At 43.6% G+C, this 12676-nt stretch overlaps 1 protein-coding gene and 1 non-coding gene across 3 annotated transcripts; both read left to right on the top strand.

Moving 5' to 3' along the window:
- The first annotated feature begins 3110 nt into the window (after nucleotides 1–3110).
- RBMX (RNA binding motif protein X-linked) lies at nucleotides 3111–12125 on the top strand. 2 transcript variants are annotated; one of them, XM_011279490.3, is made up of 11 exons: nucleotides 3111–3270; nucleotides 4371–4499; nucleotides 4700–4806; nucleotides 5288–5459; nucleotides 6062–6214; nucleotides 6552–6666; nucleotides 6759–6884; nucleotides 6972–7054; nucleotides 7690–8917; nucleotides 9823–9905; nucleotides 10842–12125. In XM_011279490.3, exons 2-9 carry the CDS (start codon nucleotides 4391–4393, stop codon nucleotides 7998–8000), a joined length of 1176 nt encoding a protein of 391 aa, XP_011277792.1. In that variant the 5' UTR covers nucleotides 3111–3270; nucleotides 4371–4390; the 3' UTR covers nucleotides 8001–8917; nucleotides 9823–9905; nucleotides 10842–12125. The 2 variants fall into 2 exon arrangements, with proteins under 2 accessions (XP_011277792.1, XP_011277794.1); XM_011279492.3 differs by lacking the exon at nucleotides 7690–8917 and having other exon boundaries at nucleotides 3112–3270.
- LOC111558856 lies at nucleotides 4550–4618 on the top strand. Its single transcript, XR_002739982.1, has one exon. It is a non-coding gene; the product is annotated as a small nucleolar RNA SNORD61 (small nucleolar RNA).
- Nucleotides 12126–12676: the final 551 nt, after the last annotated feature.

Below are 12676 nucleotides of genomic sequence, written 5' to 3'. Positions count from 1 at the left end.
GAGTGATCCTTAGTTTGATGACCGAAGTTTCCTTCTTAAAAACGTTTTCTTGAATTAAGTTAGGGTTCTCTCTTAATCATTTCATTGCTTGAAGCTTTTAACACTGAATGGAGTGCTGCGCTGTTGTTGTTGTTTGTTTTAGTAAAGTGTGAACCCTTTGCAGGCAAACTGAGATTTGAGACAAGGCCACCAGTATTCATTAAGTACTTGCTATGCACCGAATACCGACTCAGTCTGTCAGCCAGTCATTGAGATGGCATCTGGAGGGACAAATCAGAGTAAAGAGAACCTATAACTCTATTTACTGATAATCCAAAGGAGGAAGTCGAAAGAAAGAAAGAAGCCAAGGGAAAAATCTAGAGGATCCACGAGGGGGAGGGATGGGTTTCAGAGATTCCCTTTGGGCAGCGTGAGACCTGCTTCTAGGACTGTCGTTGGCCAGATTCTCACACTCGCCAGGCCCACCTCCCCTCTCCAGGATTACATCAGCAATCCTCTGCTTCCGGCTCCTCCCTCCCCCAATATAGTCTCCAGACTGCAGCCACAGTGATCTCTTTAATATGAAATCTGATTACCTTGCTCCACCTCTTAAAAAAGGCTCCCCTCTTCATGGCCACCTGGATCTCGTCAGTAGGCCCTGCGCTCCCCGTGTCCAGCTTCTTCTTTTGTCCTCTCAGTCCTGGCTTGCACTACAGCCATACTGATGCCCTCCTGCCATTCCCTCAACGAGCGCCCCCCTCCCCTCCCCACTCCCCCCCCCCCCCCACCACCACCCCGCTCTGGCTTCTTGTCCTCGGAAGTCCTGTTCCGCCACCTCCACACTCCCTGGGCACTAATTGCAAAGACCAGACCGATCTGGTTCACAGAGATGCACATTTCCCTCTTGAGACCGAGGGGGACAGCGACATTTATTGTAGAGTTGGCCTTGTTCTGCCCTGGGCTGGGGGAGGCCTGGCTGAGAATCAGAGCCTCGGGGAAGGCGCTGTCGTGCTCGGTCTGGATTTGAGACAGAGAAAAGACAGTGCCTGCCAATCCAGGGGGGAGGGATTGCTCCTGGTTCCTCCTGGGGGTGCAGACTGCTTGCTGAGCCGGGCGTTTAAGTGGTTTTTGCCAACCTGGCCAATTCCCAACTATCACCACAGCAAGTAATTTACATAACTCATTCTGAAGGCAAACGGACAGAACTTTTGCTTTATTTGTCATCATTTGGCTAGGAAATAAAAGAACACATATTCTAACCCTACTGACTACTATTCCCTCCAGTCATGTCAGTAATTCAGAACTGGTTCCAAAGCTCCTTGGGGCTTTCACCCATGACCTGAACATCATTGACTACCACCTGCCTGGCATATACCATCATGCACCTGTAAGCAGAGTAATTGTAACTGGGAAGAAGTCAAGTCACAATTGTCAACAGACCCTACCCCCACCAAGATGAACTAGTGACATTTCAGCCTATACGGTTATTTCTCTCCATATACAGTATGTATTTTGTAGTTAACACTGTGTGATCTTGGGCCTTCTTTTCCCATTGTTCTCTTCTTTGGTGGTCTCATTCATTCGGATGGCTTGCATTATCATTTGTAAAGCGACAATTTAGCCCTGATCTTTACTCTGGACGTCAGCTTTCTCCACCCCCCCTCCCCCCCCCCCCTCCCCCCCCCCCCCCCCCCCCCCCCCCCCCCCCCGCCCAGCCCAAACTTGCTCGTCTGCAACCATTTTGGTAAGTGGCCACCCCCATTTATGCCAGATGCCTAGTCATCCGTAGTGACTTAAGTCACCTCAGTTCCACCCCCTTTCCATCTGATTCTTTAACAAATTCTATGCTACCTGCTACACACACCTGCCTCCCTCTCTCCACTGCCAGCACCCTAATTCAAGTCCCCGTGCTCTCTCTCTCAAGGTCTGTTCGCACGCCCCCAGCGGGGCCCCTTCTTCCGCACTCAACCCCCCTGCGATCTTAATGGGTTCGAAGATTCTGCCTACCTCTAACTCGGCTCTCTCTTTATGCCCCTTCAATTCCTGTCACCCTGGATCTCTTTCTGTCCCTTGCTGGTGCACCCTCTTCCAGTTTGCACTTAACTGCTTGCTCTTCTTGAAAAGCTCTCCCATGGCTGGTTTCTTTTCTCCATTCAGATCTGATGTGACATCTAATATCAAATTTGGTCTCCCATATATTGTCCACCAAAGCACCTAGTTTGCTTCCTCCTTGGCCCCAACCACAATAGGTAACTGTTTTGTTAATTGTATTCAGATTTTTTTCGTTTTCGAATAAATTAGAACAATTTTAATTTCTGTAATCCCCCACCACGAGACCACCGCAGATAAAATACACAATGCCTGGTTAAACTTGAATTAAAGATACACCTCGAAGAAGTTTTTGGTATATGATTTTGGGATATACGCATACTGAAAAAAATTCTCTGAAATTCAAACTTAACTGCGCATCCTGTATTTTTATCTGCCAAATTTGGGAGCTTCACCTTTGAAGTAAGTGCCTTGCCCTTGTCTCGCTTGTTCTGGGTTGTATGCTGACAGCCAAGCCCAGAGCCTGCCATTTATTAGTAGGTGTTCAGTAATTGTTCTATATGAAGGAACGATCAGTCTGTCGTTTTGTACTTCTTTTTCCCCAAGTGACATTTATTTCTCAGAATTGTCCCCATTCACCGGCAATTCTTGTTGCAGCTATTTGGGGAAGATCTATTTTATTATCTAAACTTCTTTGTTTCCTATTTATGTAAAATCAGCAGTTAGGAGTATCTACCTTCATCACGTTGTTCTGAGAATTAAACGAGTTAATGGTTGTAAAGTTTAGCACGGTGCCCGGCCCCCTAGAACACGCAATTAATTTCAGCTCGGTATCAAAGGCAGCCCGTGAACCATTTTAGCGGAAAGCAAAAACGCGGGTTCGTGGAGCACGGGTGGGGGCTGGGGAAACGGTTAGAAACGGGCGCCGGCCCAAACGCGGAGGGGCCCGGGGAAAGGGGAGGAGCGAGGAGCGAATGACAGAGAAGACAGCCAATGGGGAGGCTGGGAACCTCTCCCCCTCCCTTAGCGTTTCAAATTCTAAGCTCGGTTTCCATCCGGGTCCTTCAGCCTCGTTCCCGGGCAGTATAAAGTTTGCTGTCTCCTTTGTTCGCCCTCGTTGCGCAGTAGTGCTAGCGGCTTCCCTCTTCCGTTCTCGGAGCCAGCGGCCCTCCCTCGTGCTGGGCTGCTACGAAGCCCCTGCCGGCGAGCTCGTAGGAGCTTGGAACCGTCGTCACCCCTCCGGTACGTGTTCCCCTGCCCTTCGCCCGTTGCGCCTACGTTCCTGCCACGTTAGAACTTGGGATTATCTCCCCGGAGATGGGGGTGGCGGGCGCCATTTTAAGAACCGAGAGGTGCCGACCTATTTCGATAAGGCTGAGCGTGTCCGGGGAAAACGGACGTGGGGGCTCCGTTCGGCCGGGTGCCTCTCGAGAAAGTTTGGCTGTCGCCTGCGGGGGTGGCGGCGGAGGCCGGGGTGGGAACGGGACGAGGGCCGACCGCGCCACCGCGGTACCTGCATTGGGATGGCGCTGGCGCTACGGACGGGCACGTGCACTTTTACGCGGGTCCTTGTTCATTGGCGGCCTTGGAGAGGAAGCCCTTCGGCTTTTCCCAGCCACTGCCGATAGCGAAAGTTACTCCCCTGGCCGGTGTAGGCTTTTCTGGGTTGAATCCAAGTGTCGCCATTTTGTGTTTTCCACGCGCTTTTTAATGACGGGTTTTAATTGGATTCTGCTGCAGTCATGGAGTGCTGAGTGATACGATGCGCGCTTCCACCTTCCGTTATTATGAAACGATGCCGAAACCTTTTTTATTTTTAAACCTTTTCGGTGGGGCAGGGGCTGGTGGAGAAGGGGAGGTATAACTTGGCTCAAACTTGAGATTTCTGCTTAGGTTTACTAGGGAATCCTAACGAGGAAAGACAAAGTTCTTGGAAGAGGTCCTCCGACTGGCCTGTGACCTTGAATGAGGCTACACGCTTAAAAAAAAACCATCAGGGTAATTTGGATGTGATCGTTGAATCCTTAAAAGGCAACACATGTAGGATTAAAACTAGAACTGCTTTTTCAAACGTTGAGTAGTTGTTTAAAATTGCCAAGGTGGTTTAAGAATGGAGGCATAAGTTAACTTGGGCCTTTTAACTGGTCTAATGCAAACTGCGCTATCACTAAACTACTTAAATTGGTTTCCTGCTGACGCTTGGAAGAAGAGAATGCTTTTGGTGCCTTCAGTTTTTAAGGAGTGACGATTTTATAGTATAACAAGAAAGATGTGCCAATAAATACATGTGTCCCATAAGCTTGAACTTTTTCTAGGGAGGTAATACTGTTCTTTTTCAACAGACTCTCACCAGGGGGAAAAAATGGTTGAAGCAGATCGCCCAGGAAAGCTTTTCATTGGTGGCCTCAATACAGAAACAAATGAAAAAGCCCTTGAAGCCGTATTTGGCAAATATGGACGAATAGTGGAAGGTGAGTTCTCTGAGGGCTTAACGGGGAGCTGTGAATAATTAAAAATGTAAGCTGTGATGAATTTGATTACGTTGATCGTCTGACGTGATACATTTTGTCCTCTAAGAAGTTCTGAGCTTGCATTTTATAGACTAGCTTTGGTTATTTCATTTGAACTAGAGTAACGCTTCCCCCCCCCCCAAAAAAACTGTGTTTTTTAGTTCTGTTGATGAAAGATCGTGAGACCAACAAATCGAGAGGATTTGCTTTTGTCACCTTTGAAAGCCCAGCAGATGCTAAGGATGCAGCCAGAGACATGAACGGAAAGGTGAGATGGCACAATGATCCCGTTTCTAGTGCATAAACTGGCACAGTGTTCTTGAAATCTGGTCGAGGGTAGCTCTTGAGTTGTGTTTTGAGCGTATGCCTTTCTAGATGCATCTGATCTTAGCCGTTTGTGAATTCCCAATTTGCAAAGTTAGGGATTATGCTCTGAAAGTGTCTCAGTTCAGAATGTTGCATGACTCTGTTCTCTACTTGAAAACTGGGCTTTTCGGTTATCAGTTTGTTAACAACTTGACTGGCCTTTTATGTTTTATTGACCAGTAGTGCAATGGACCTTATGTTTGGGTTCAACTCCTCCGTAGCATTCTCAAAAAGTTCCAATGGAAAAACGACCCCGTATTTTTATTGAGCAAAATTTACCTACAAACTTTATTTTGAAGGGTGCGTTGGCGTCACGTGGCATAGTGAAGGGATCTGCAGGTTTTCTTTAAATGTTGATGGAATTACATTTTGATATTATTTAGTCCTTAGATGGAAAAGCCATCAAGGTAGAACAAGCCACTAAACCGTCATTTGAAAGTGGCAGACGTGGACCACCTCCACCCCCAAGAAGCAGAGGCCCCCCAAGAGGTCTTAGGGGCGGAAGAGGAGGAAGTGGAGGAACCAGGGGACCTCCCTCACGTGGAGGGCACATGGGTAATGACTTGGGTCTGCCTCAGGCTTGGTGTGGAATTTGGGAACTGCAGACCTCACACCAGTGTGTGCGTTGGTTAAGTCCTTGTGTAAAGACTCCATCTGATACTGGGAACACTTGATGCATATATCGAAGTCCATGAGACTTAAGACACCTAGAAGTCATTATAAGTTTGTGTTTAAAAAAAACAGTGGGTGGGGTAACTAGCTGGCTCAAAGCCCCAGATCTCTGGGGTTGTGAGTTTGAGCCCCACATTGGGCATAGAGCTAATTTAAATATGAAAATGGGCACCAGAACTAGGTAGTTTGTGGGGGGGAGAAATTGCAGAAGACTTCACAGAAAAATTTTGATCTAGGCCTTCATTTTAAGTATATAAAAATGAAACCATTCGTGTTTTTTCTTTGAAGCAATTTAAAGACTACCATTTTTTGGTTGGTCTAGATAGACTCCCTTCTGCTTAGTAGTCTTGTAGAAGTGAAAACGAAAACAAGACTCCCCAACTGAACAGAAAATGGTCATTCTTGATAGAGCAAAAAAGAACTTGTATAGCTTCCTACTGATTATTACGACGATTAACAGGTTTTTCTTTTTTATTTTAATGTAGATGATGGTGGTTATTCCATGAATTTTAACATGAGTTCTTCCAGGGGACCACTTCCAGTAAAAAGAGGACCTCCACCAAGAAGTGGCGGCCCTCCTCCTAAAAGATCAGCCCCTTCAGGACCAGTTCGCAGTAGCAGTGGAATGGGAGGAAGAGGTAAATGCTGGATTTATAGAACAATTCATTCTGCCACCATGACCTGCACGTGGTTGACAAGGGATTTAAAAAAATGATGGTTAAAAATAAAAATCTTCAATATAAAAGATGCTTATGAAAGTGACTCGTGGACTAGGGGTGATGTAGGTACGTGAAGTTAATATGCACTGAAAAGACTTGAGTTGTGAACAGGGGGTTTTAGGGAAGAAACTCTGAGTTCCATACCCTCTGTCCTATCTGAGTGAACTGCCCTGCTTTCATTATCTGGATGGAAATTCACATTTACCGAAGCTTCCCACTTTGGATGTATTTCTAAAAATGGTTATTTTGTCTTAAGCTCCTGTGTCACGTGGAAGAGACAGTTATGGAGGCCCACCTCGAAGGGAACCCCTGCCCTCTCGTAGAGATGTTTATTTGTCCCCAAGAGATGACGGATATTCTACTAAAGACAGGTAACAGACAAGTGTAGTAGTTTGTCTCCATAATTTCGGTTGAAGGGAGAACTTGCCAAAAGTGTGAACCGAGTTAATTTTTGTTTTTGTAGCTATTCAAGCAGAGATTACCCAAGTTCTCGTGATACAAGAGATTATGCACCACCCCCGAGAGATTATACTTACCGTGACTATGGTCATTCCAGTTCACGTGATGACTACCCATCAAGAGGCTATAGGTAAAGTGATACTGCAGCCTGCGACAGCTTGTAAATAAAATTGCTCTGAATATTGCTACCCTGTGGCTTACGAGTTTTTCTCTTCAGTGATAGAGATGGCTATGGTCGTGATCGTGACTATTCAGATCATCCGAGTGGAGGCTCCTACAGAGATTCATATGAGAGTTATGGTAAGATACTGGTTGAGGGTCTTCGAGTATCACCAGCTTGAGTTTTTAGGTTCATGAGCCACTTTATTAGGCTGTGTGGTGCTTGCTTTTTAAGGGATATTTGCTTGCTTTTAAGGGGTAACTTTATCAGCTGGGCTTTTCCTAGTTTTGTGAGGGGCTTTTGTTTTTTCTAAGTTTTTCTTTTTTTTTTTGAGGCTGTTTGCTTGCTTTGGAGGGGATTTTGCTTGCTTAAATTGGCAGCCTTATGTGTTTTCCCCCAACAGTGAAAATACAATTTAAAAATTTTATTAACAAGATCAAATGTTTACCATTGCAATATGAAGGAAAGTCTACAGTTCAAAATTGCAACTTATCACTGGAAAGTGTCTGAGTGTCTTCTCTAAAATAACAAGCTGTCTGGAATATCCTCTTGAAATACACACCGTCTTCAGTCTTTGCAAACAAACATTAAAACCCATCCATTTCCGTATCTCAGCAGATGAGCAAATCCCTGTTAATGGCCAGCAATGGCAGAGTTTAAAACCTTCCAGTTAAGAAAGTAAACGTTTAATACAAGAATTCTGTAAATTCAGATTTAAATGTTGTATATATACAATTTATAGTGTTGCCATATTACCTGACCATTGACCCTGCAGGTAACTCACGTAGTGCTCCACCTACACGAGGGCCCCCGCCATCTTATGGTGGAAGCAGTCGCTATGATGATTACAGCAGCTCACGTGACGGATATGGTGGAAGTCGAGACAGTTACTCAAGCAGCCGAAGTGATCTCTACTCAAGTGGTCGTGATCGGGTTGGCAGACAAGAAAGAGGGCTTCCCCCTTCTATGGAAAGGGGGTACCCTCCTCCACGTGATTCCTACAGCAGTTCAAGCCGCGGAGCACCAAGAGGTGGTGGCCGTGGAGGAAGCCGATCTGATAGAGGGGGAGGCAGAAGCAGATATTAAAAGCAAACAAAACTTTGGACCAAAATCCCCGTTCAAAGAAACAAACAAAACAGTGGAACCTTTTCTGTCATAACTACCCAAGGACTACTAAAAGGAAAAATTGTGTTACCTTTTTTAAATTTCCTGTTAAGTTCCCCTTCCATAATTTTTATGTTCTTGTGAGGGAAAAAAGTAAAATCTGTTAATCTTATTTGACTTTATGACATTGCTTTCAGTAAGCAAATGTTAAATGTGTTTAAGACTTGACTTGTGTACTAGTGTTGTAATTTTCCAAGTAAAAGTGTCCCTAAAGGTCACTTCCTATATCTTGATTTTTCCCAGTAAATGAGGCAAGCAATTCTAGGACCTTCCACAAACATCTAGCCATCTAAAATGGAGAGGTGGAATTCTTCTGCCTATACAAACAAGCTAGCTATTAGAGGGTGGTCGGGATATGCTACTCTTAGGATTTCAGAGTGTCTTCAAACTGAAATCTCCATGTTCTCAGTATGAAAAACCTGAGATCAGATGCTTTTATGTAAGGAAAGTGCTATTCACCCAGTAAATCCAAAAAAGCAAATGGATAATGCTGGCCATATTTTGCCTTTCTGACATTTCCTTGGGAATCTACAAGAACCTCCCCTTTCCCCTCCCCCAATAAGACCATTTAAGTGTGTGTTAAGCAACTACAGAATACTAAATAAAAAGTTTGGCCAAAACCAACCATGAAGCTGCAAACGGTGCTTGCTCTTACTGTTTCAAATTTTTGCAACTCTGTAGTGTCTCACTTTTAAGGAACAGCTTGATTGCAAAGGAGAAAATAGATAAGCAATGAAGTTATCTCCAACTTCTCAAAGGCTTATGACTTCTAAAAAGTGAATCTATCAGCATTCCACATCAGATTTAAAGCATCAAATGCCTGTGAAACAGCAAAGATGGTAAGCAAAGCAAACTAGTTTTTCCGTCTAAGTCGAGATTGAACACTTACCTTCCTCCTAGTACAGTGAGACATACTGTACCTCATGGCAATGGAAATGCTTTCTAGATTAAAAAAAAACTTTTGGAAAAGCAAAGTGTTCGATAGCATATTAGAAGTTCTCCAAATTCAACACATGGATTTTTTTTTTTTTTTTAAAAGCATGTGTGACACTTAAAGGCCTTAATAATACAGCTGTTGTTTACCAATAGCGATCTGGGGCTTGGGAGGGGGTGCCTTTTTTTTTTTTTTTTTTTAAAGTATTTTTGATGAAGACCTTTAAACATGCTTCGTATGTTTTAACATTTTTCAAAATAGCCTTTTAGTCAATATAGGAAATGGCTTAAGTTTGGGGTCCCACTCTTGCCCCTGTAAGCCATTGCAAACTTGACATTTAGTTGGATGCCTGACTTGTTTTTAGTTCTACGGAACTACACTGTATGGAGAAAATCTATTGCAAAGTGGTCTTTAAAAAGCAAAACCTGAGGCAGCATGACCCAGGTCCAGCCATGAAGTTGAAAAAGATGCTCTTGAATATAGTAAACTTGAAGACCTCCAACTAAAAATCCTTACAATGCACTTATTCCTTCAAATAAGTTTTGTCCGTTCAACTTATGGATTTAACATGGCAGTGCACCATTGGAACAGAATGAGAATCCATAAGCCATGCGACTTAACCATTTTAAGCCATTCCAGTCCATCCCAAGCCAGTGAATCTTCCACCACTTAAGAGAATTAGTAGAACATGAAATACGTTAAGCTGCAAGTCTGAACTTGCCTTTTCTTTCTGGAAAAGAGCAGTTGTAGGCAAGTTTTGAAGAATTTCCTTTAAGAGAGATAACTAGTTTACCTATTTAATTTTTACAGGTTGAGGATTTTGGTCCTTATGGTTGGAGTGCTGATTTATTCACACTACATAAACCTCACGGCAAGAGAAATCAAATGCTAAGGTAAGTTTCAAAAGCCATGGCCTTTACAGATACAAATTATGTAGCTTTGCCTGTTTGCATAGCTGTGATAGTTGTAAGTTCTCCCTACGGGGTAGGATAACCTAACGTGGGTGAGGAGGATAAAGTTAAGTGCTGTAATGTATTTTACACCTGGCGCGTTAAGTTATCCACTAGAATGGAGGGTGAGGTGAAACAGGTAGGTTGCCGTTAGTGGCTCAGTCAAGTGATCTTAGCTTTTTTTTTTTTTTTTTTTTTTTTTTTTTAAGTTTGCAAGCAAGCGTGTGTGCAAACGGAGGGAGAATCCCAAGCAGCCTCCGCGCTCTCAGCGCAGAGCCAGACATGGGGGCTCGATCTCAAACCATGAGCTCATGACCTGAGCCAAAGTCCAGATGCTTAACTGAGCCAATCAGGTGCCCCTTAGCTCCCCTCCCCCCCCACGTTGTGCTGTACTTCTCATGTTATTTACGACTGGAAGTTGGTACCTCTTCATGCCCTGTGTTAGTTACTTCTGAGTGTATTACAAAGCTTGCTAATCTAGTCTCCTTAAGCAGTTGTTGACTGGAGCTGTACAGTTAGTGTTTTGGTAGGTGCACAGACTTCACTTCCATGAGGTTCAAACTTGGTCCTGTGAATTTTGTAAGAGGACGCCCTTTTTATTCGTGCCGCCTCAGCCACAGTACAAATGATCTAAAGGGAGAACAGATGCAGCTGCTTCTAAGTTCCACTTACGAGTAATGTTACCGGCATAGCGGTGACGTGGTTTTAATATTCCCAGAGTGATAAAGGAATTAGTATTTACGGTTGCATCTTGGAGCTTGCAGCTTAAAGGAAATGTTGCCAGTTACAAAGTATGTGTTTAGAGAATGGGTAAGAGGGGAGTAATTTCCAGTATAAAACAATATCTTGTGACCTGATCACATGCTTTTCATTTTACAGAGTTGTTGAAGCAGAAGAATGCTGATTGTCGATAAGGCACAACAGTTGCATAAGCAGTACTCCTCAGAATTGGTTTGGTGCAGGCAATAGAGTTTTTGCCTTCGAGGGTTCCTGTGGATCTGAGGAAGGAAGGCACCAGTGTTGATTAGCACTCTTAACTAGGGAGTGGTAGTTCCTTCAAAAAAAAGTAATTGACCAGATAAAGGGGAGCATTTAAGGAAATTGGTAAGTGGAGGTAGGAAGTTCTTGTGGTTCTTCACGTGGATTTGACAAGTTTGGCTTTCATTCTGTTAAAGTCCTGGGGGACGACTCTGCAGTTTAGAACTGGCTGATGACTACTGTCAGAGAGTTGGAGTAGAAAAATGAAAGGCATAAGTGGTAACTCTTTATCCAGTAAACTGTTTGATTTTTTTCAGCAAGTGGAACATTTTGGTGCAGTTTATCCCGAAGTGGGGTTTAGTCAGAAAACCAAGGGAGTAGTGTCTGGAAACTTAGAGTAACTGGAAACAGCTAAAATGATTGAAAGCACACTTTAAAAACTGGAAACAAAATTGGGCCACTTGGCTTTTTTTTTTTTTTTTTTTTTTTTTTTTAAACTGTTGTTTGGTAAGCCTGCTTTTACCCCCACCACCTGTCTTGGAAACAAACCAATCGTGTTGGAGACCAGAGCTGGTAGTATAAAAAAGCTAATGTTTCCAAAGGAAACAGATTTGAGTCGTTGGGTTAGAAAAACCAACTCAACTCCTAAGATTTTTTTTCTTCATCATAAAATCAGCGCTATCATCTTTGATCTTTGTCGTTGTGGGAAATAACCCCAAAATTCTCACCCTCTTCGGACAGGCTTTTCTAATCCCAGACCATGAGGGTATTGACCAAATTTAAATAGCTGTTGACACTTACATGGCTGTCTTCCTCAATCCTATGATGTAAAGTACGTGGGATTATGCTTCTGATGACTTGGGCTCTGGAGATTTTATTTAGGTATCTGGAAAATAGTGTAGAACATAGAAATTAAACATAGTGATCATTAATATGAAGTCGAAATTAAGCATACCCAAATGACCATTCGGCTGTTGGCAAATAGTTTACTGACCCAGCAGACTTAATTCTCCCGTTGGGAAAAGAATCCATCTTGAGTCTTCTGGCTTTATACTGGTTGTAAAAGAAACAATGATAAAATGTTTTGTTGAACTGGTAGTTGAATACAGAACTTAGATATCCTAGATCACTTTTCTCTTTTTGGAATGTTTTGTATTTGAAACTTAATAAAACTTAACATGCGTATGTTGTGGCCCCTGGGTTCTTTATTCTTTTGTAATAAGGAATTTAGGCTTTTCCATATGACCTCCTTGTGTCCATCTTGAGCGGTTGCCTTGGAACATAGTCCCCAAGGTGGCCTCTTCTGTGACTAGGCTGCTTTTATTAGGGGAGTGAGCTTCAGGTGTAGGTATCAAGGTAAATGAGGTGAGCCCATTTAATCTCTACCCCTACATAGGCAGTGACACCAAAGAACTAGAAGCTAAAAGACTAGAAGGTATACTCTGGTTTTTACTGCTTAACTCTTGGGGGGAGGCACAGGTCCATTGGCTCAGTTTGATAGCGAATCCCAATGGGGATCTTCAGCGATGTTCTTAAACACAGCGCCATTTGATTAACGTGCTTCTGTATTGACCGCTTTCTCTGTTTTTGTCTACTGTTCTGTGTATTTCTGACTCCTGCACTGTTCACCTGTGTCCTTTATTCAAAGGAAGGCCACCCATGGTTTGGAGTGTAGTACCTCAAACAGGCACTGCTCCCAGTGGGGTTTGGGGCATGAGTGAGTTTCATAGAGTATT

The sequence above is a fragment of the Felis catus genome, chromosome X, assembly GCF_018350175.1.
Source record: "Felis catus isolate Fca126 chromosome X, F.catus_Fca126_mat1.0, whole genome shotgun sequence".
In the NCBI taxonomy this organism is placed as follows: Eukaryota; Metazoa; Chordata; class Mammalia; order Carnivora; family Felidae; genus Felis; species Felis catus.
Note: the sequence above shows the minus strand (reverse complement) of the source record. Positions and strands in the feature narration are given on the sequence as shown.